The following is a 23,244-nucleotide window of genomic DNA, read 5'->3' on the forward strand; positions in this document are numbered from 1 at the left end:
CCAACACAAAATGAAATGAAAATACTTAATTCAAACTGTAGGGAAGATACATCCAGTGACCAATACTTTTAAGAATCACACAGGATTTTATGAATTATTTCACCTCTCCCCCACCCCCTTAATTTGACATCACTTCACCCCAATTAAAGATGCTAAAACTGCAGGGTTTTTTTAAGAGAATTACACTGGAATGTCTTTCAGTTAAGGTTTTCAGCATCTTTTTGTCTTTTTCTAGTCTTGGTAAATCTAGAAACATCTGGGAATAAAGGTGGATTTGTTTACAGCTGAATCATTGCTCCTCCACATGATCTCAAAATCCCTTGTATTAATCTGTGTCCAGACAGGTATTAGAGCCAGGAACACAGGACCCACTACAGCCCACACACAGCAACTGTCCAATATTACAGTTCAGTTAACAATCATATACATATATAAAACACTTAAATAAATCTTTTAGGGGGTTATCTAGGTTGCAGCACATTTTGATATGTCTTCCGGTTTTGATGAGTTAAATGAGCATTGAGTGCATTTAACCTTGGTTAATTGTCTAATCCTCCTTTTCTGGAGAATAAGAGAAACAGAAGTTCATCCATCAAGAGATACACATGTCTTAGGCCAGCTTTTCATCACAGAGGAACACACAGGAAGGCAACTATGGTTTGCATCCTTTGTTCTCTCTACCTGGAGACCCTGGGGACTATGGTCTGCTATGAGTAGAAGCTACTCCAGATTAATTTGGAATAAACAAAGCCTAGGTGTGGCTTAATGACTGCAGATAAGAGATACTTCAGAGAAAATTTTTAAAGGTTTTATAATACAAGATGCTTGGCAATGAACAGCCTGAGTAAGTACAAGATGCTGCAAGTATACACACTATAACCATAATATGGGGTAATAATTGACCTCTGCCAGGTAAGAGAGGAGAATTCTTGCTAATTCTTATTATGCTCATCACCCCAAATTATTTATTTCAGAGGTGCAAAGCTGCATCCTGGTGGGAAGCATTTCTTCTTTCAGTAGGCAATTAATTTAATTCCCATTTTCTGTCTTTCCTTCTGCATGTTCTACAGTGACTCCTATGCTTTCACTTCTCCCTGCATCCCACTGCTCTTCACTGTCTAGTTCTCTTTATTCATGGTATTCTAAAAAACACCCTGAAAATAAAAACTGTCCTATACCTTAAAGAAAGCAATATGCACGCACTCTCCGTACTTACGTACAATGACAATTAAAAACCAACCAAACAACTCCACCTAGACAACTATTTCAATCTACAGACAACACTACTGCACTAAAAGACAGAAACAAGCTTTTTGTAAGATTAAAACAAATAAACCAATGTAACTTAATACCTTTCATTTTCGTGTAGCTGCTCACCTCCCTTCTTCCAGGAACTTTTGGCCTTAGGGAAAGCTCTGGGTCTGCATTCAAAATCAACTGTGCTGCCTATTTGAACCTGAATCAGTTTCTTCATTGGATTCTTGGAAAAATCTGGAGCAGAAGCTAAAAAGAGAAGGTACAGTAACAGTGAAATAAAGCATCTTTCATAATATTAATGCTACTACTATTCAGAGTTTACATGACACTTCTCAGATTCCAAACATAATTAAAAACTTGAATTAGTCAGTTCAAACAGACCTTTCTATTGGAGAATTATGTATTTCTCCTCTTCATACTGGTATTAAATGAAGGTCTCAGTTATGCAAAGTACATCACCTAATGAAGCCTGCACAGAAGATCACAGCAACTTCAGCTGAGGTGAAGCTCAGTGAACCCAACGAGCGTTAAGCATGTGCCTAACATTACGCTTTGCTGAACGTGAGCATACATGAATTGTGTAAGCCCAGGGAGGGCAGTCTACACCAGCAGTCCCATCAAAACTCAGGGTACTGGCTGGCTTCTAGTTTTGTGTGAAAGTGCATGTCAGATCAGGTAGGTTAAATGACATAAAATGACAGCGCAGCACATTCTGAGTGTGTATAGCTTTCATTAACTGACAGTTAGGAAAAGGCACATGGCTTCTACCTATACTAACAATGAACTTCTAAAGGAAATTCAGTATTCTAGGGGAACAAGGCTGAGGGAGCAGTCTGCTGATTGACTGTAACCGTAATGATAGGAAAGAAATAACTCATGTCCCCGAAACATGCTCCTCTTACAGGCTTTGTTTTGAAATCAGACTACACTGGAGGTAGAAATTGCATGAGCATATGAGCATGTAAGGCAGTCCCAAATTCACTGTTTCCCTCAAATGATGTCACTATTTTAGACTGAAGCACACGCTATTTGAATGACTGAGCAACAACCCCTTGTCCCCTCAATTGAGAAAGGCTGCACACAAGAGCAACCTATTGCTTTTAAAATGATGTGGCTGCCCTGGGAGCGAGCACTGGAACTGCAGTGCAGGAGGTGAGTGCAGCTGACTGATGTGTGGAGTCAGGGCTGCCTCCAGACCATGCAAGTGGTTTTAATCTTCAGGCCCATGTCCAAGCTCCCATCTCTGCTCTTCCCCTAATGAATAATTTAGCTGTGTTCTGTTTTAAAGCAATGAATGATTGGACTGCAAATCCTCTGGAAGCAGATGAGACAACTCCTTGGCACTGCAGATAAAGATATTAGGTTGACAAAAATGTTTATTTCAGTGATAACATCTGAGTGAGTTAAATTTGAGATCATAATGAGGTGGAACATAAGGCAGGCGGAGGGGGTGTGGAGTGGGAGAATGAGGCTTGTGTGTTAGTGAAAAAGGAAAATCTTACCTATAACCCTGAGCTCTGCACTGGAATAGATGAGACCATGTTTATTTTCAGCTATGCACTGGTATCTGCCAGAATCTGTCAGATTTAGATTTGATATTGTAAGTGCACCATTTTCAATTTGGATCCTTCCCTGAATATTAAGAAAAATATCTTTATTGATGATATATTCCCTGTGGAAAATTTAAAATAAGTAAGAAATATAAATAGGACAGCATAAACACAAAAAAATGGGGTAAATGTAACAGCCTACTCATGACAACAGCTCTAAAGTAAGTGACATGACTGCACCACGGTATGGCAATGGTGATCAAATATGGAGACTTGGCAACACAGTATGAAATCGATTCTTCGAACTTGCTCAGTTTCACAGAGGCTTTGCAATTGCAAATAGCCTTGTATTTCTCCAGAAATATGGACAAAAATTAGATGAGGCTCCTCATGACAGACCAGAGCATCCAAACTATACAGATGGCATTGGCATTTTGTACTATTTAGAGATTTCACACATGCCATTTGCTAATGAGCTCTCTGTAACACTATGCAGAAAAAATTCCAAGTCATTAAACACATATTTGAGTGCTTTAGAGCCGATAAAGCAACTGAAGAACAGGGAACTTCTCACCTTGTTTATTCTTGGGAAGCTGTATGAATTATGGTAAGAAGTAACTAATTTGAGGATGGAGTGAAAGGAAATGGTGAGAAAAGGAACCAATGACAAAGACAAAACCAAAGGAGCTTCTCCTTTGAGGAAAAACAGAGAAACAATAACTGACAAAACAACAAATTATTTGCTAAAAAAACATTTCCCCATTATTTCTTTTTTCTGTGGATCTGGACATGGCTTACCAGGCCTAATGCAATGGTACTCACTTTCTGCCTTTTCCTAAGGGCATGTACCTAGAGCTGGCTCCACAGCAAAGTGGCTCTGCTTCCTATGGGTAGACAGAACAGCTTAGCTCGGCTCCTTCCCTGACAGGTCCCCTCCCAGTTTAGTGCAAGGTGCTCAGCCAGTTACACCACATACAAAACAATCCCAAAGAGGAACAAGCCTGAATCTCAATGTCCTGATCCTCTCCCTAGCATCCCATGCTGCTCCTCTTTTTCTTCCTTACCAAAGATGGAGAAGGGGAGCTAAGCAGAACAACCTCAGCAGATTTTGGTGGTGGAGACCCAGCATGAAGAATTATTGCACTCAAGGAGCTGAAGAAAACTGATCACTGTACACAGAGAACTCCTCTCTGATGTCTCCTCAATGCCAGCTTTCAAAGAGTTAGTTCTACAGTTTACAGTCCTTAAATATTTCCAGAGTAAGCCACACTAATGCCCAGACATCATGCCAAAAAGCTGAACAGCAATACTCAAAAGTGGAAAAATGTGAAGACTGAACAAGAGAAGATATTTTTGTACTTACCAAGGTAAAAAAGCACATTACCTAAGTGATGCCATAACAATGCACTTAATACTCATCACCAAGATGAGATTTTGTATTTAACCTGTCCACAAAACACTACCATTCCTTTGAGTGAGCATCTAAGTATAACATTCTGACAGGAAACGTTTTTCAGTGCTTAGATCAAATGTCATAACCATCCACTAAATTTATTGGAGCAGTCGCTCATTCTTCTTCACCTGTGAGTACCAATATTGAGGACAATGCACTGGCCAAAGGCAAAAAGCCTTCCTGTGACGGGCTACTGCTCCTAGTTTATATCCCTGATAACCTGAACTGGGAAGATTGAAAATCAATATGGGTATTAGATGCTTTTCTGCATTTCTGATTTGGGAGACCAAGTACCTTATCTTCCAAGTACAACACCTTTTCTCTGTCACAAAATGCTACTCTCCATTAATTTACTTTAACAATTGTATTAAAAAAAAAATAATCTGTGTCACACTGAACTTTAGATTTCATTCTTTGCATCAAGTAATTGTGACCTTGTGAATTTTTAGGATATTTGCCGTTTTTCATCAAGAAGTTTGAATATGTTTTCTCACTACCTTTAACAAAACATAAACAGCAAGTATAATAAAATCATTTAAGTTCTCTATTGATTATTCATGGTTCTTAAGGTATAACTTCAGTTAAACTTCCCTTTCCAGTCTTTCCCTACATACTTACTTTGATGCTTCCATCATTGTTTTTGAATCTGCTTTTAGCTGGGATATTTTTGCCCAACATCATTTGTCTTTGTGCATCTGGTATTGCAATTTTGGATGTTTCAATCTGGATGCTTATTACCTAATACGCTATTAACCAAAATACAAAACCCAGTAATTCAACTAATTACGTGGACCTCTGCAAATTCTCACATAAAGTACTGTTAATTTTACATAGCATCATGTTTTCAAAACACAATGTTACCTCTATTGACAGTTGTTCTCCATTCTTCAGCCACCTATATGATGGTTTGGGCTTTCCACTTGCTCTGCAGTCCCAGTATAAGGTGTCCTCTACAGCAACTTCAGTATCTTTTATTGTCTGGACCCAGTGAGGTTTTGCTGCAGATGAAATACACATCCTCATCAACGAAGACCCTAAAAAGCTATTGTTCCGTATGAAAATCAAAGGGTTAATCTGCATGGCACTCATCAGTTTGCTGTGTAGACTGGTTTATACCAACAAACATTCTCACTGGTTCTGCTTCAAGTCAGCTGCAGAAACAAATTGCTCCCTGTTCCTTTTATACATTTTTATTACAAGCAATAAACCAAAAGAAAACTGAGATTACAGATCAGTAAAGCTGAACTAGTGAAACCAGTATTGAAATCACTCATGATTAAACAACATAACTTTGAAATTGAAGTAAATGTAAGACAAAGAAATGAGTGGTGATACTCGAATTAAAAAATTGATGTAGCTAAATCATCAAATTAATGCTGAAGAGAATCCTTTAAGCCCTAAAAAAAAAATTAATGGCATGCCAGCCTTAGGTCTAAATACCATTTAAATTGTTTTCTAATTCTAGTCAGTACTTAACTGGATGAATATGTGGATATATGAGACTGTTCTAGAAAGCATTAGTTTTATCACAGTATTTCAGTGATGCAAACCAGAATATGACCTTTAAAAAGTCCATTAAAATAGCTAATTTTTATACAAAATCTTGATCTATTAATAGCATACAGCCTTCAGAACTACCTAAAATACAATTACAACTATAAAGATAAAGTTTAAAACATCTGTTACAGCTTTCATAGGGTAAGGGAAAAAAAAAAAGTCATTTGGCAAATAGACATCACTGCATGAAAGACAAGAGTATTCCTTTACTGCTATTTCACACAACAGCACAATACTGTTTTATTGCTAATTTGTGTGAATTTCCTTTGAACTTACTCAATTTATCAAGTATTATATACATTATACACAGATATATAATACCTATATATATTATTTCTCCAAGAAAATGGACGTTGCATATGGAGAAAACAGATAAAAAGTACGATGAAACTTAGTTGAAAATATACAGCTAAGGCCAAAAGAATTTTCCAGAGTCAATCTGATTACCTTAAAGATTTTCCTAAACTGGTAATTTAGGAGAACCTCCTAGCACTCATATCAATATATGTATATAACACATATACGTCTATATAATGTATATATCAATATATAACACTCATCAATATATACACATACACATATGTGTGTGTGTGGGGGGAATAACTGGTGTTACATTAGGAAAAAATATTATTTTATAGACGACTTTTGGGAGCACAGAAGGTCAGATCAATTCCTGTTGAACTTCCTACTACAATGGAGTTACACCAGCAATTATTTCAGACCAGGGAAATTAATGACTTGCCTATGGACACAAGGGAAGTCTGCAGTACAGCTGAGAGCTGAACCTGTTCCATCGCCATAGGTGCAAGACCAGCAGTCCAATGGCTGGATGGAGGTTGGTATTAACTTCATCAAAAAAGATTCATTCTTTTCTAGTATATGAATTTTCTCTCCACCATATATCCTGCAATGCAGCGATAGGATCTCAACATCATCATATACAGTATCATACTTTTATAATTTAATACTATTTTTGATTTATGCATACATACTTAGGATTATCTTCTCATAAAAGAACTTACTAAAATGTATTCATTGAGATATCAATTTAGGAGGTTTTGGAACTCAACCAGTATTTGCTGATAGTGAAACCTTCTGTTCTTTTGCTCTGTATGTCTCTTATACCCCATGTGGGTTAACACATTTCACTGATTTTGGGGATGATCTTTATTTCTTTATCAGTGTCAGGTCTAAAAGACTAGATAACCTGATCTTTGTGTCAGACAAATGTAGTACCTTACTGGTGTTAATTCTGACTCAATCTTGAAAGTTACTGTTACAACACTGGAGTTCAAGAAAGAGCCATTGCTTTATCTCACGTTGTCATTTGCGCCACATGTGTCAAGGTGAGATAAGCCCAGGACTCCATGTCAGCATGCTTCCTGCACTTTGCATACCTAAATATTATGCAACAAGCAACAGTGCTTGAATTATTGATGAATCCCTACGTGTGCAGTATTTCACATCTGCTGCCTGTCTTCACTTGGAAGTAGGTTAACTATAGTCTATTTTCAAGTTCCAGATCTTGGATTCAATTTCATTAATAAGAAAAACATTGTCTACACCATAAATCTTCATTTTAGGACTCTTCATGTCTGTCTCCATAGTTGGGTTTCCAAGGTCTCCATGGTACATATGATAATGCAAAGTGTAGGAAAGACAACCACTCAAAGCAGAAAAGAACAGAACACAGCTTTCTAAGCCACAGTGTGAGAAATTTATGGTGCTTGTTCATTCGCAAGAGTGTTGATGTAGACTTCAGTGATTTCTTGAGGAAGGCTCTTTTTCCTCTTCAAATTACTGATGAAGGAATTCAGCAGAATGAAAAATACCCTTTTCAATCTGCCATATCTCAAAAGTCTTTAAAAAAGGCTGTGAAAGTATTAGAAACTCTTTGAAAAGGAACAATTCAACTAACCAGTTCAAAACTGAAAAAGCAGCTAAACAGGGGCAATTCCAGGTCAGAATATTGCACTGAATGCTCTGAATCTTGGCCAAGATAAACACGGTCCACGTTGCAGCAGCTGAGAAAAGTGCAGACAGGTCATCTATCAGTAGATCTACAAAGCCTCTCAGAACATAAGCATGACATTCCATGCCCAGCAATGTTGTTTTTCTTGAGCTCTGTCTGACTGCACCTAAATGATTTTGAATATACAGCTTTAATCCTCTTGAGGTCTAGCCACTATTAGGCACATTTGCTTAGAACATCTGGTTCCACCACCACTGCCACATCTGTGCTCCTGAAGGAAGACTAATGACTTGGTAACAAAGCCTCATTCTCTCATGGAACTACTGTGTTAGCTTGGTGTGTAAGTTAGATCTTCCTGAGGAGACACCATTCTTCCTCCTTATTAAGCAAGTAATATGCAAGCAGGTAACATGTTTTCATTGAGATGAAAAAAAGATGATATCCTGTAAGTCAAGAGGTTGGAAGTTAATGGAGTTTGTAGTGCAGGATCTAAGAATGTGACAGGAATGCATATTGTATGATAATATTAAAAATTCTTAGGAAACTGCTGTACGATCTTCATAAAAAATTCATATAGAGTGTTCCCTCAGAATGAAATACTTGTAGGTAACTGATTTTCTAAAGGAGGTTATCTGTCATCCTCATGGTCAGTCACTTGGAAAAGCACAAACCTGTATTTTTTTTCAGTTACTTTTGCCTAATATATTCGTTGCAACACTCGTGGTCCCATTGGCAAGAAGTGACACAATGTCGTGGTTTAAGCCCAGGCCGTAAATTAGAACCACGCAGTTTACTTCCCCCCCCACCTTTCTTCCCCCCACTCCTGGAGGGACAGGGAGGAGAATCAAAAGAATGCAACTCCCACGGGTTGAGGTAAGAACAGTTTAATAACTAAGGTATAACACAAATCACTACTGCTACCACTAATAGTAATAATGATAAAGGAAATAACAAGGAAGAGAATACAACCGCTCACCAACCGGTACCTCACCCCCACCCCACAGTGATCCAGCCCTTCCGGGCACTCTCTGTTCTACCTCCTGGGCATGACGTGCTGTGGTATGGAATACCTCTTTGGCTAGTTTGGGTCAGGTGTCCTGTCCCCGCTTCCTCCCGGCTTCTCCTCCTGCCTGGCAGAGCATGAGACTCACAAAGTCCTTGGTCAGGTTAAACATTCTGACCAGTAACTGAAAAAATCAGCTTTATCAGTATTACTCCCAGGCCGAAAGTCAAAACCACAGCACTGAACCAGCTACTAAGAAGGAGAAAAAATGACTGCTACTGCTGAACCAGGACACCCAAGTATGTAACTTCATACAATTTATCCCAGGGAGAAGATTCAGTCATCTTGTTTTTGGTGGCTACAATCACCCTTATCTTCCAGCTAATTAGACCTGGCAGGTCTTCCTGAAGAAAACAAATGTTGTTTCATTCTGCTCTAGGGCATCCCCGTAGGCCGTAAGGAAGCACCATTTTTTCAAACTTTTAAGAAACCCTTTGCAATGACTTTCCGAGGGGGTTGATGTGAACAAAGACCAACTGCAATAAGTGACTGCAATGAAGCTCTTGGAAGCAGCTGAAGGAGTTGACATCAAGATTTAGTTTGCAAACAGTTTGTGGGGTACCACGCACAGTGCACGCCAACACGTGGTTTTATACAGGATTTCATTCAGAGTCAGAAAGTCCAATAAAAATCTCCTTTTAATTTTGTAAGCCACAGAACAGCATGAAGACAAGGCAGAGCTTCAGGCCCCTGACTTTAGTCTAGGCACTGTGCTCTCCCAGAGAGTACTGAGGTCTGCAATGCTTTTGCTTGGAGGTAGAGGACTACGGGAAGCCTTTCCAGAACAGTCCCTAATCGGGGCTTGCACATAAGATGTAGTCTGCTTATGCACATACCTTTACTTTGAAACATACAGTATGAAAACTGGACTGGAAATCTCCTTTGAAAATACCTTTGGATAGCTCAGCAGTTGGGCAATAAATCAGAGTCAAAAGGAACTTTCCATAGTTCAAGAGAAAGCAGCTATGAAGCATACTGGGAAAAAAACCCAAAACAACCAGAAAATTTAACCTTCCTTTTTCTGTGCAGCATATCTGAAAGTCAGGCTATGACACTCATACCGATTACAACAGTGATGAAGCTTATCTTCAAACTCCGAATGACTTTAAGCATGAATTACACTTTTCTAATAAAATTGTGCCTACAGAAGCATCTGAAACATCCCTGAAGATGTCCATTATGTGTATTCAACTCAAAAATAAGGTCTCAAGTTACAGGTAATTGTTACATCATTGAAGAAAGTTTTAGTATGTAAAAAGAGATGTAAGATTTGTCTCTGTAGTAAGGCAATTAAATTATTAGAATCAACAATTAAAATCTATATTGATCAAACACAGAAATTCCTTAATATTATTTAGCCATCTATAGCATTGTAGTTAATGTTTTGAGGACATCTCCATTAACAACAAAAATTACGTATTACTGGGGGGGTCTGCCTCTGCTATTACAGACCACAGCACCAGAACTTTTTTCTCCCTGTTAAACATTTTGCCTTGGCAGTGTCAAGAATGAGTTCCATTAAAACAGCACATACTAATTAAGAATGTCTTCTCTTCAATTATACTTTAAACTAATTGCCTCACATATCTCTAACACGTTACATGTTTAACTGCATCTTAAAATACAAAAATGTAATTGTTTTATCTCTTCTCATTTTCTCATTTTTCCATGCCATGAAACATGTCCACGGAGTCTTTCTTCTTCTGTTATCTCTTTATCGAAATGGCTAATAGCAATAATAATGGAATATACTAATAAAGTGAAAGCAAATAATTTATATATTCAGGTTTTATATTAAATCAAAGTTAGATAATTTGTCCAATTTTTAGCACATTCTGAACTTCCCGGAAGGAAAAACTGGCATTAAACAAATGTTGGAACTGTACAAAGGACAAAAACCTGAACATTTGATGCTTGGCTTTTCTTGTTAAAATGCTTCGTAAGAAAAAATGAAAGATTAATAGCCTGTTAGTTATGGTATGAAAGAACTCAGAATATCTGCTTTAGAGTATCTGTTTTAATGATAGCCTTCAACTATGGATTGAGAGTTCTATTTAAAACCCACAATAAATTAAAACAAAAACCAACCCCACAACTCATTTTATTTTGATGAAGAGAGTTACAGATGTGCACAGAACTTCTAAACCAAACACATTTATACGTATTCTTGAGAAAATTACTATGATCATGAATAAAGTTGAGCCTACGTTCAAGTTATTTGTGGTTTCATGACTGGAAGAAGCGGCAGGACAGTATATCAACATAATAATAACATAATAATAATATCAAACATAAATGGGTTGTTTTGTTGTTTGTTTGCTGTTTTTGTGTGGTTTTTTTGTTTTTTTTTTTTTTTTTAATAAAAAATATTTATGGCCTGAAAACCCCAATTTTCAGATTTCAGATTTTACAGCTTCGGCAAATAAATGGAATCAGGAAAATAAGAATGTTTTGCTTCACAGCAGAGCAATGAAATGTTTCAAGCTTTTGTTTAGGATTGGCTTTGTGTTTCACTGACAAAGAATCTTTCCAATCTGTAAAGAAAGAAAAGCATTCTATTTCTTAATCACATGGAAAATTTTTGCCTTTCTCCTCTTCCCCGATTTATATTTTCCACATTATTTCACTACAACAACTTGGAAAACGTTAACCCAAACTCTTGACTCTTTTTTGGGTAAGCCAGAAACATGCTTTGTTCTACTGAGGACACGAAAATAAATGATGTCACTGTTGAAATAAAAAAAAATTTGTCCATTTGCAATGCTTGTATTTTTCTGTATATGATTAGCAGACATTAGTCGTGCTCTTCTACCAATAAAGTGTTTTAACAGCAGCCAACAACCACTAACATTACCACACAGATTTCTGTCATCTTTGCCAGTACTGGTACCCACTTTCTGGCAGATGGATATTTTTTAGTCTGAGTCTTCAGTATATTGCATTAGTTTCCCCAAATCCTCATCTGCTTTTAGAACAACTTCCTTAAATATTGATCTTTTATTGGATGGCTGAGTGGCATATGGTTAAATTTCTTTACCAGACAGATTTCTGAGGTTTGATAAGAGGCACAGTGACAAGCCGTCAGAAGATACTAACTTCAGCTATACATTATTAATCTATAGACAGAATTAAAATCCTCCAAATCAAAAAGTGTTAAAATGAGCCTATCCTGAATACTGACTCATTGGCATTTTATCTGCAACAACAAAGCAAGTAACAAAATAAGAAAGATTACTTAAATCTACTTAATTCTGCAGAATGGGTTTCATTAAGCAGAACAAATGAAATGAAACAGTTGGAGTGCCATTAATGCCATTACAGGTCTCATTATTCTTTTCAGTATAAACATCCATATAAGGGATGAATCTAATATGGGTAGACATTTATACTGGAATATGAACTCTATTCAAGGGTTCGAATCCCTTTCTGGATTTGTAATGAAAATGTTCACATTGTCACAAAACTGCAACTTGCTGCTTTTAGTGATTAGCAACATCCTTTATTTCAGCTCCTTTATTGAGCAAACAGAACTTTGGAAGCAGACCTAATAGATCAAGCTTGTGCACTATCGTAATTACACCCCAAGGACTAATGAACAAACCTACTCTATTTTGCATGTAGTTAACACTGTGTCTTACAACTGCCCCGATTTAAAACTTGGGTAGAAATACTGAGCCAGATATAAACCACAACTTGTTTGAAACTTTCAAGTAGTTAATAAAACTCATTTTATAGAATCAAATGCATAGTGCCAAGTTTGGAATGACAGATGACAGTGGCAGATGAAGCATCTTCGGTCTTTCACCCTATGTTATTAATAGGATTTCTCAAAAAGCAGTAATTGCAATTAGTATATTAAAAATTTAGGCTACTCAAAGTCCCCTGGTCCAACTCCATGATGGAGCATTGATTCAGTCTAAATATTAATTGAGAAGTTGGGAAGTCTTATAACCTTATAAACCTTATAAAACCTGCTGTGCCTTAAACTAAAACCTTCATTGATAATATCTACATTGCAGCAGTCCCTGTGTTCTAGGAAACAGCAGCTTCCCATATGCATGTAGTAAATGGAAAGCACATTTGCGCAAAGTTGCACAGTAGATATGCTCTGTGCTTTTTTACACAACATAAAAACCATCTCTTTCCTCAAATATTTCTACATGAGGGTAACATTTCAAAGCCCAGTCTGAAACACTCTTAAAATTGCCATTTACCTAAAGAAAATTGTATTTGCTGAGATCTGGCTTTAACAAAAATTGTCAATTACCACTTTGCTGCAAATCACTCTAGCTGTAAAACACTACCAGTGTGCTTTGCTGATACTCATTCCACTTTATAGCCTTAAATGCACAAGAGACCCTGTCTTTTTCCCAGTTATTAAATTTCATATTATTTAATTTTCTATGCTGGATTGTATTATCTCTTTATTTACTAATTTTAAAATATTTAAATTCTTTTGAAAGCAAAGAATTGAGCATATCTATCAGTAACCTTTTCCTAAAGCAAGAAAAATTTGCATTTCCTGTAAATGTGAGGCCTAAATGATCCCTCAAATAAATCCAATAGAGTGAAAATCTAAGGGTTCACCAATGGACCAATAAGTCATTAAAGTAAAGCCTTTCCATCATAGAAAAATAAACAGAAGCACTTCCTGCACTACAGTTGGCAACCCTGTTGAGCCTGGGCATTTATTAGAAATGTTATACGAAAACCTGGTGCAGAAGTTTTCATTCTCTGCGAGTAGTTAAGATGCCATGGATTTTTAAGCACAAAAGCTTGGTAGTATTGCAGAAGCTGTAAATCCCAAAAGTACCCTAGGGTAGTTTGTATTTCAAGTGCAAAGAAGAGTGGGAGAGAGGGAGAAAGAAAGTTTCCTACCGTAGTAAGTGAGACGCCCTCTTGCAATATTTTTTCCTCTTGAGTTTTCAGTAATACATTCATATAGTCCTGCATCCTCCTGCTGGAAATTAGGGATTTCAATCATGCCATTGGATTTCCTCAGCTTTATTTTACTTGGAAATGGCAGACCATCAGTTCTTCTCCAGTTAATCTGAGGCACAGGGCTAAAGGGAAAATAATGGGATTTTAAACAGCTTTGCATAAAGTATGTGATTGTCAAAATTAGATAGTTAACTCAGAAGTGACTAAAAGCTTGTGTTAAAAGTGGTATTCACACTGTATATAACAGATGGGCAGACACTATGGCAACAGACTTGCATACACGGGTTCTGTTTCATGTGCTGTCATTTGTGATACTGACTTTTTCCATGAATATCTGTGTGAATGTCCAGCAATTTCTTGTAACTCTGCACTGGCCCCCCCTAAAGACAGGTGAGATTTACCAGTGACTGCCATGGAAGAAGAATCAAGGCAAGTCTCTTGAAATTCCTATCCTACAACAGTCATCCATTTTCCGGTTTTAAAACATTCACTCACCTAGCTGGGGAACCAAAGCAATAGTATGTGATCAAGTTATCAATCTGGCACTTACAATTACAAACATCTGACAAAGCTGTCTGCAAATAAACCACAAAGTGGTAAGTAAATACATTTACCATAACATAAATGTATTCTCAGATCATTTGTGAAGTAGAAAAGATATAAATTGCGTGTGAAATATCATTCAGAAGTGAAATGCATTTTAATCTTTACTTCAGCTATAAAGGAAGAACAATATTATGACAGCATAAAGCGCATTTAACAGTAAAATAGAAACTTCTCGCAGACTTCACCTCCTTCTACTCAGAGAAAGCTGAGTTAGGTCAAAAGAGATACGCAAAACTGCACTGATATTAACTCAAAATAATTTGAAATTAAATGTAAATTCCTGCATTGGCAACATACATATTTTAGTTCTAAACAAAATCAAGAATTACTCCAAAAATCTGCCCTCTTATTCCAAGACAATAATTATGATGGCCAAAATATGATCTTCAGACCATATATGACTGCCAGAACTCCGTATCTCTTGTGCAGGTGAACTTTTATGTGCTTCAACTTTCAGTATGGATGAAGTTGAAAACTTACTTTCCTAGTGCAAAGCATTCTAGCTTCACAGTTGAGCCTTTAGCTGCAGGAAGCGTCTCAGGAAACTGAACTTCTATTTTGGGTTCATATTCCCCCATCACACCTGTAGAAGACAATTGAAAAAGGTATTTTTTGGTTTTAAAAGCCTTTTTTCTCACTTTAGTATTGCATCACATTAAAAATCAAGTTTACTTCTCTCACACTCCATTTACAGAGAGAATCACAGGAACCTGCAAGCGAACTCACTGTCAGGCTTCACAGAGAAAGAGAAGCATGCAACACAAAATACTTTATCTTCTTATAAAGCAATCACTATTCTGAGAATGCATGAAAAGTTACACTGTAAGAGACAAAAACATCCATAGATGACAACTAGATGTGTTACTTGGTCACAGTGCAGAAGGGAAGTCATACCATCAGTGCGCAGCACTAGAGGAGTTGGTGACCCAAGAACTTGGCTGTTGGTCACAGTGCTGGTTACAACACAAGTGTAATTTCCCACATCTGATGGCTCGACTTTGGCTATGTAGAGGTGACCGGTCTCTTGAGACACAAATCGCCGACTGTCCTCTTGTACAAATGATGGATATTCATTGAAGATCCAAGCAAATGACAGTTCTAGTTGGTAATAAAAAAAGAAGTAAATATGTTTGATAAGGTTTTTCACATTTTTTCCTTCAAAGATTAGGTTTTTCATTACTGTTTTGTAAAATACTGTACTGTGTAACAAATAGGACCAGACAGCTAATGACTGTCAAATCCTGTATCTCCTCCAGCACAAGAAAAAGGTAAAAGGAATTCAGTGCTTTATGCAGAGATATTTTTTTTTTTATATACTATTTGATATGCATGAAAATAAAAGCAGGCAGCAACAATGAGACCAAACTTGGCTAAAATGGAAGCATCATTCATTTGAGGGTTGAAACTAGATGATCTTAAGGTCCTTTCCAACCCTAACTGTTCTATGATTCAGTAGGTACTTAACAACTTAGCTAGATGCTTAGCAGATAGAACAGTGTAGGTGTATGCAAGTGAAAGGAATGTCAAAAGAAGCATAAATTTCCAGTAGGGCTCAACACACAACAAATCTGTATTATTAAAACAAAAATCCATTAAAATTATATTTTAGAACTCCCTATATCCTGGCAAAGCAGCCCTCACTACCCTTCATCATGGTCATTAGAAAAGAAAAACCACACTTCAAAAAGATAAACTAACATTTGGCAAAACTGCATTAGAACTCTGAGCTCTGTATGTCCAATTTTAATTGGCAAAAGCCCCTTCCTGTGTGAAGCCATGTGTTTGTCTCATTCCTATCCTACATAATCAAAGGAAATTAATTTTTAATGGTTTTCCAGGCAAGACATAATTTTTCACCCAAGTGCCACCGAGTTGAAAGTTTATAAAAAGATCACAGCTTTTGCAAGTGCTAATTGGAGACCGTTACAGCTTGATCGACCTGCTGTCATGTTAAAATATCCTGTAGCATTTGCACTGCCCCTACAAAATGGAGAGCGTCTCTCTTTGCACAGGTTTAATTTGAAAGCTCATAAATTTGGGTGCAGCCATGAAATGGAGAACAGGCATCTTCCTAACCCTCAGTGTTGAGTACAAATGCAACACTCAGGAAAAGTGCTAACAGGGCAATTTAACACAAGGTAAGATTGTGCACATGAAAAAAAACATACAATAAATGAAATTATTTAAATATTTATGGACTGGCTAATGCAAAAAGGGCACTAAATAAAATGGCTTATCATAATTGAACTTAATTCTCTTCTATCAATATTTAAACTCTTTCCATTAACATAGTTTCACAGAGGCAGCGTGTACGGACAATTAACAGGGTCAGGACTATTCTGTTGGGAAGCATTTATTGTTGAAAACCAGCTATCTACCCTTCCAGACTTGCAGCGTGTCTCCTCAGTTGAAACTATGACTTTTACTAAAAGTTCCTACATGACAAGAGAAGTATAATTTATTTATGATAAGGAAGGCTAACAAGGATCTGCCAAGTAAAGAAAGGGTAAGTAGCACAGTGGACAGTAAAACCCTAGGATCTAGTTCGACTTCAGTCAGACTTTTGACATGTGCCACAAGAGTCCCATAACAAGTCAAAGAATATTCATACAGTCACCACAACCAAGAAAATTTGTACATCTCTCCTCTCATCTTAGAACACAAACACCAAGATGTAGTTCTCAATGGTTTGCTGTTGAAGGGAGAGGGCACGTTTGGTTAGTCTGTGCAGCGGAGAGGTGTCATCTGGGCATTGTTCTGGCTGTGGTCTGGCATTATCTTATATCTATCAGTCAGTTCAAATTAATTAATAAATAATATATATGTAACAGTAATAATAATAATAAAATAATAATAATAAAGTACACGTGAAGAGTTTGAAGGGGACTGTGACCTCTTTGACAACAAAGACTATATGGTCTTGCTAAATGGGAAAGACCAGAAAATAAAGCATAATTCCATTTCTACAGAGCAGCTGGATGAAGAGTGTGAGCACAAGGCTGAGGGAGAGCCTGTAGACCAAGTCAGGTATCAATTAAAGAACTGTAATTAAAAAACAAATAAATTTACATTTTCAGCTCTACATCAAGCTCAAATATCCACAAGACACAAACGTGTGGGAAGCCAGGCTTTACTGGTTCTGGTATTTATTGACCTACTTGTTTTCCTTTGCTCAAACTATTATTTTATTCTTAAAAAACCAAAAATAAAACAGAAGACATAATTCAAAGCATTCAAAGGGGACGGACATATCTGGATACACAGCAGGAAAATAAGCAGCTTGATTTCGTTCATATTATATTCGGTTAAGTCAAGAATAAACTCACTGAAATCAATCATTATGATTATGAAAGCCATGCAAAGTGTATTCCAGTTTAATTGGAACCTTCAATAGCTTATGAATAAGCACTCCTGGAAACCTAATTTCCCATTCAAGATATATTTTCATCAACTCTCTTAAAAAAGGAGCAGGGTGTTTCTTTACCAGTGCCCCACAGCCACTCTCTCATTTTATATTTATTGTACTTTATGAAATTCTATTCTTATTTTCTAAAAAGAATTCATATTAAACAACTTGTTCTGTGATTTATTGTGTTTACACCATTGGCCCGTTGCTGATTCTAGCGCACCTCAAAGGACATAAACTCACTCCCTTTCTGTCAATTACAACTTTTCAGTTGATTTCCTGTTATAAATGGAAGCAATATGTCTCTCCTGGGCTTCCTCAAAGATCTAAACCTTTGCTTTCCAATGCATTTTTTCCTTATTTGGTGACCATACGTGGATAAGGTATTGGAAATTACAGTTATTACTCAATTTTTTATTTGCTTACTACATCTTGGTTGGCTTTTCCTCTTTATTTTGCATTATTTGATTATTATTTACTGTGAAGTCTACAAGCCACAACACAGCAGCTTCATAGTGTTAAAGGCAATCTGTTCCCCTAAGTGTTCAATTAAAAACTGCTTATAAAATCACCTGTCATTTTTTATCTTAAATTTTTACAAAATTCAACACTTAAATCAGCAAGGCCTTTGAGGTCCACCATGGTCATTGCCTGCCATCTATGAGCCATTAAAAAAAAAACCCCAACACATACCTTCATTTCCTGTGCTGTTAAAGCAACTAAGAGGGTAAGCCCCACACATTCAGTTTTCAACTGGGTTCAAAGTTAGGCCTTAAGCTCATCTCCATGCTTTTGAAAAGACTGCTTTTAATTGTATTACACAATTTCTCTGAAAGGCTGCAACACATCAGTAGGAGACTGCTGATGGAACCAGGGCAATTTCATTACTGTAAACAGAAGGATGCTGGGGAGGGACTCTTCATCAGGGACTGTAGTGATAGGACAAGGGGGAACGGGTTAAAACTTAAACAGGGGAAGTTTAGATTGGATATAAGGGAGAAATTCTTTACTGTAAGGATGGTGAGGCACTGGAATGGGTTGCCCAGGGAAGTTGTGAATGCTCCATCCCTGGCGGTGTTCAAGGCCAGGTTGGACAGAGCCTTAGGTGACATGGTTTAGTGTGAGGTGTCCCTGCCCATGGCAGGGTGGTTGGAACTCAATGATCTTAAGGTCCTTTCCAACCCTAACTATTCTATGATTCTATGGAAATCCAAAACTATAAATTAATTCAGGAATTCAGCAAAGCAAAAGTTTGGGTGTGAGGGGAAGGCATACAGACATATGACCGGAAGGAGAAGGATAAAGTTTTACCCACCAAATACACAAATTTTGAAGGTCATCTCTTGCTCCTTTTGTTCCAGACCATCATTCCTATACACCTGCTTAATAGTATCTGCTAGCCCCATAACTCACATCTAAATTAGATTTCTAAAATAATCAAAAGTAAATGCTGTGAACAATGTTTTTCTGAAACAGATTTAAACTTCTGTTCAAAACTGACTGGGTTTCAGTTAGTAAAGCAGATGTTTCCATAAACAGTCCTCAAAAGAAATTAAATCACTTAAGATTTTGAATGCATCAAGCTCACTGAAGTAGTTAGAGGTTTTATGTTTTTATGTTTCATTTTTTAAGGAAGTTTCATGTCAGTCATTGATACTCAAATCTATATTATTTCATACAGTTATCCTATTCAGATTTTACTATATTCTGTAATTGAGATATAGGGGCAAGCTTAAATATCCTAGTATTTTCTGTCTTCAACTGCCCCTCTGCCTAACTCGCAGGATGTTATATGGCTTCTAAAAAACTGTGTGCAAGAAAGCAATCAGACAAAATTTAGCAATGACAGAAAATGTAATTAAAGACATGGAAATTGGTAACAACCAGCTACTTTGAATTCTGAATTATCTACCTTAGAGTTAAAAGTAATGGAAAAGTAACACTGATTTTGAGAGGATAATGACAGATTTCATAATTAAGGAAGAAACCAATTAGCTCATCATTTGGCCCAATTTCAGCTCAAACTGTGATGAAATGTCAGAAAATGGAGAAAAGCCTCTTGCTTTGTGGATGAACATTACTCAGGAAGGCATAAGCTCAGGGCACAGAGAGAAAGCAATTGGGTACAGTTCCGTGGAGCAGTCACACGTAGTCAATACTGCTGAGGACAGCTCTGCACATCTGTCTGCAAAGGAACCCCTAGGAAAGTGCCAAAGTATTTAAAAGTAGGAAATTAACCTGCATGAGGTGAAAGCTCATCAAAATCCCAGAGGATGCTCTTAACCTTGACACAAACCAGCCTTAGTTCACTGCAGCCTAACCCTCAGTAGGATTACACTATGTTCTATCTTACATACACTACCTTCAAACATATCACTAACTACTTTTCCTACTCGGGCAAACTCTAGCTGTTTTATCCCACTCGGTTCTCTGCCTCAAGTAATCTATCCCTCCTTTGGCAAGCCAGCACAACCAGCTGCAGCTGGACTTTAGCCAAGAAAATAGGTAATACTTTATCTCTGCCATAAAATAAATCACATTTGTTTTTTTTTGCAAACATTAAAGGCTGTTTTCAAATAAAAATCTTACACAATGCAGGCATAAGATAAGGTCAAAATAGGTGTAACATCCTCCCAGCTTGGGGAAAATGATTTGGAGATTTATGCATGCTTCTGAAATTCACCCCCAAACCCTTTAGAACAACTCCCTTCTTTTGGCTGAAGATGTTTTTGTTCATACAAAATGTAAATTCCATGATGGGAATCCAAGTCCAGCTACAAAAAGTAACAAACATATCCTGAGAAACTCACTGTACTCCAGCGTGTAATGGAAACAATGATTGGAAACTAACATAGACCATTAATCCAAAATTTTGGCATAAAAGGTGAATTATTTTATAGATAAAACAGGTCAATATTCAGCATGTTCTGCAGGTAATCAGGCATTAACTTCTGTGTATGGAATAACCCAAACCAACGAGAGCAGTGCAATATACCTATGTAATACCCTGCAATTTCAATCTACACATTTAATGAGAATATTAAAATGTTTTAGCTGAAATTGCAAGGTTCCTACTTCAGGCTAATACCTAATTTTCATTTTTAAATGGAATGTGGTCAGAGTCCACTCATTCTCTCATTTAGAAGTGAGCTGGTGTGATGTAAATAAAAGACGTGATTCTTTACACATAGTTGCAGCATAAAATCTATTTATCTTTACTGCCTCCTACCTACACCCCAACCACAGAACAGGCCCAGGAGCTTGTACACACTGCTCTGTGACCTGTCACTGGTGGCAAAGCTCTGGTGATGTAGAACAGCCCACTGAAGGTCTGCCTTTCTCTACACTGGAGTTTTTACTAAGTCTTTCAAAGCAGCATCAAAAGCAAAGCACAGCACTCTAATTAAAACATAAACATTTCTAAGCTCATCCTCATGAAACAAAGATGTGCCAGCCTGGCAGCATTGTTTTGTTATTAATACCACAAAAACCCTCACAGTAAAGAGATTTCCGTACAGCACATCCACTGGAAAACCAGCTCAGTGTCACTGAGGTCTGCCTGCTGTCTGCCTTTTCACTCCTGCTCTCCTGTCACACAAGGGGATTTGACCATTAGCCGGTGTTGTTTCAAACTGAACTTGACCTTCTAACATCAAAGTGCCCCTTAACTGGCAGGTTAAATGTTCCTTAGTGCTCCAAAGGAAATCCAGATGCTACTGGGAAAGTCAAAAAAAAAATGCTTTTCTACATTTAGTTTTCAGTGCTGAGTAAAAACTCAGTTTTGCTTCCCTTGTAGTTGTGCTGGATGATGATGGATTAGATTCTCTTTATCACACCTCTGAACTAATTGTTTCAGATTAGCTGTGTCATTCAAAGTATACAGGCTCCGATCAAATAGCCTGTACTTTGGAAGTATGCAGCAAAGTAAGAAACTGCTTTAGGAAGCAATATTTAAATACATACCCATTAGCCATATCCATTTCAAATGACAAATTGTTCTTTTAATCACCTCCCTAGAACTTTACATTTAATTGCTCAGAGCATTTCTAACAACTCTGTTGTGCTTTTTCAATAGTTGAAAGTATTTTAAAATTGCTTCCTGCCTGTAATAATTTTGAGGCTAAAAAGATCACAGTTTAGTTTATTGCTCAACTGATTCCTTCTGAATGCTAAATATTAAGAAGATAAACTAAGGGAAACTAATGGAAATCCCCAAGTGTAAATTTTCAAAGGAACGCACTAATGTTGATAGGTGGAAGTAGTAATTAGTGACATATTTTATTTGGTAGTCTTGCACTGACATAGGAGAAGGTACTTGGTAAACCCCTGCAAAAAACAAAAATCATTTTCAGTACTCTTAAGGAGTGTAATGATCAGCCGTGTGCTGGGACCACAGCCATCTCCCTTCTGCCTCTTCCTAATCAATTACTCTGCTTCCAAAGGAAAACTCAAATATTTTATTAGAGAAAATAAAGATGCGGAAGGAGAAAACCCCCTCAGGAACAGTTTAGGATAAAAATAATCTTGGTAGAGGGCCAAACCCAGTTATTTTCTACAATTTCCTCCTCTTTTTCGCAAGGCAAACTTAAGATACCTGGGATGAGCCAAGTGAAAAAGCTTGACCAGAATTTTTCCTTTGCAATTTAGTTCATCCTCATCTACCTGTTCCTCTTTCTTTCAATCCCCAACCCTTTATTCCAACAAACACCCCAACAGCAAGAGGCACAGTTTCCCATTAAAATACTCTAATCCCATACTGATGCCTCTTTCAGTTTGTTCAGGAAAGAGGGCTAATGAGAGCCGGCCTCAGCAACAAAGTGCACACCCCAAAGTCTTTTGAGGTCTTCTGGAGTTCCCATGAACATTTTGTTGATGAAAATTGTGCAGTATTATTCCCACAAAAGCCTGCACTACTCTTTGCTCGCTCTGACAACAGCTACATTATACATGCTACTACTGTATGTACTTAACTCTTGGTGCATCTTTAGTGGAAACCAAATGTACTGCAGACAGGAAGAGCTGATCCAATCTTATGCAAAACTCCTCCCTGGGCTATCGGTGAAACTGGAGCACAGGTTTATCAAAAGAAAGTGTTTTTGAAAGACTGCATTTGATAAAGTGCAGAACAGACAGAGAGTCTCTGTAGTACTGGTTTGTTACCAGTGGTAAAAATAATGCTCTGACAGATAGAAATCACTGTAAAACCCAGCTGTGAATGGGTATTACTGTCCCTCATATGGACAAATGTAAGTGTTTCTTGGGTACCATTTGATTTCAAACTGTCAGCTGAAATTTGTGCAGATGAAGATGACAACACCAGCAGGACTATTGCAGAATATATTTTTAAATAAAAATACCATTTCTCCTTGGCAGATTGAGAACAGCTCGACAGCACTATGGAACCAGTTTTATGGCCATTGCTTTTACAATATTCAGCGT

At 37.3% G+C, this 23,244-nt stretch overlaps 1 protein-coding gene across 1 annotated transcript in view; it reads right to left on the reverse strand.

The window, feature by feature from the left end:
• LOC308225188 (contactin-3-like) overlaps positions 1–23,244 on the reverse strand; it is a gene marked incomplete at both ends in the record, with an annotated part of 77,412 nt that overhangs the window by 20,124 nt on the left and 34,044 nt on the right. Inside the window, 6 exons of the mRNA XM_080625754.1 lie at positions 1,353–1,503; positions 2,760–2,889; positions 5,122–5,258; positions 13,731–13,915; positions 14,880–14,982; positions 15,294–15,497. Coding sequence (XP_080481880.1) covers positions 1,353–1,503; positions 2,760–2,889; positions 5,122–5,258; positions 13,731–13,915; positions 14,880–14,982; positions 15,294–15,497 — 910 coding nt within the window. The remainder of the gene's footprint in view (positions 1–1,352; positions 1,504–2,759; positions 2,890–5,121; positions 5,259–13,730; positions 13,916–14,879; positions 14,983–15,293; positions 15,498–23,244) is intronic.

Source organism: Psittacula echo (assembly GCF_963264785.1).
Source record: "Psittacula echo genome assembly, chromosome: 9".
NCBI lineage: Eukaryota > Metazoa > Chordata > Aves > Psittaciformes > Psittacidae > Psittacula > Psittacula echo.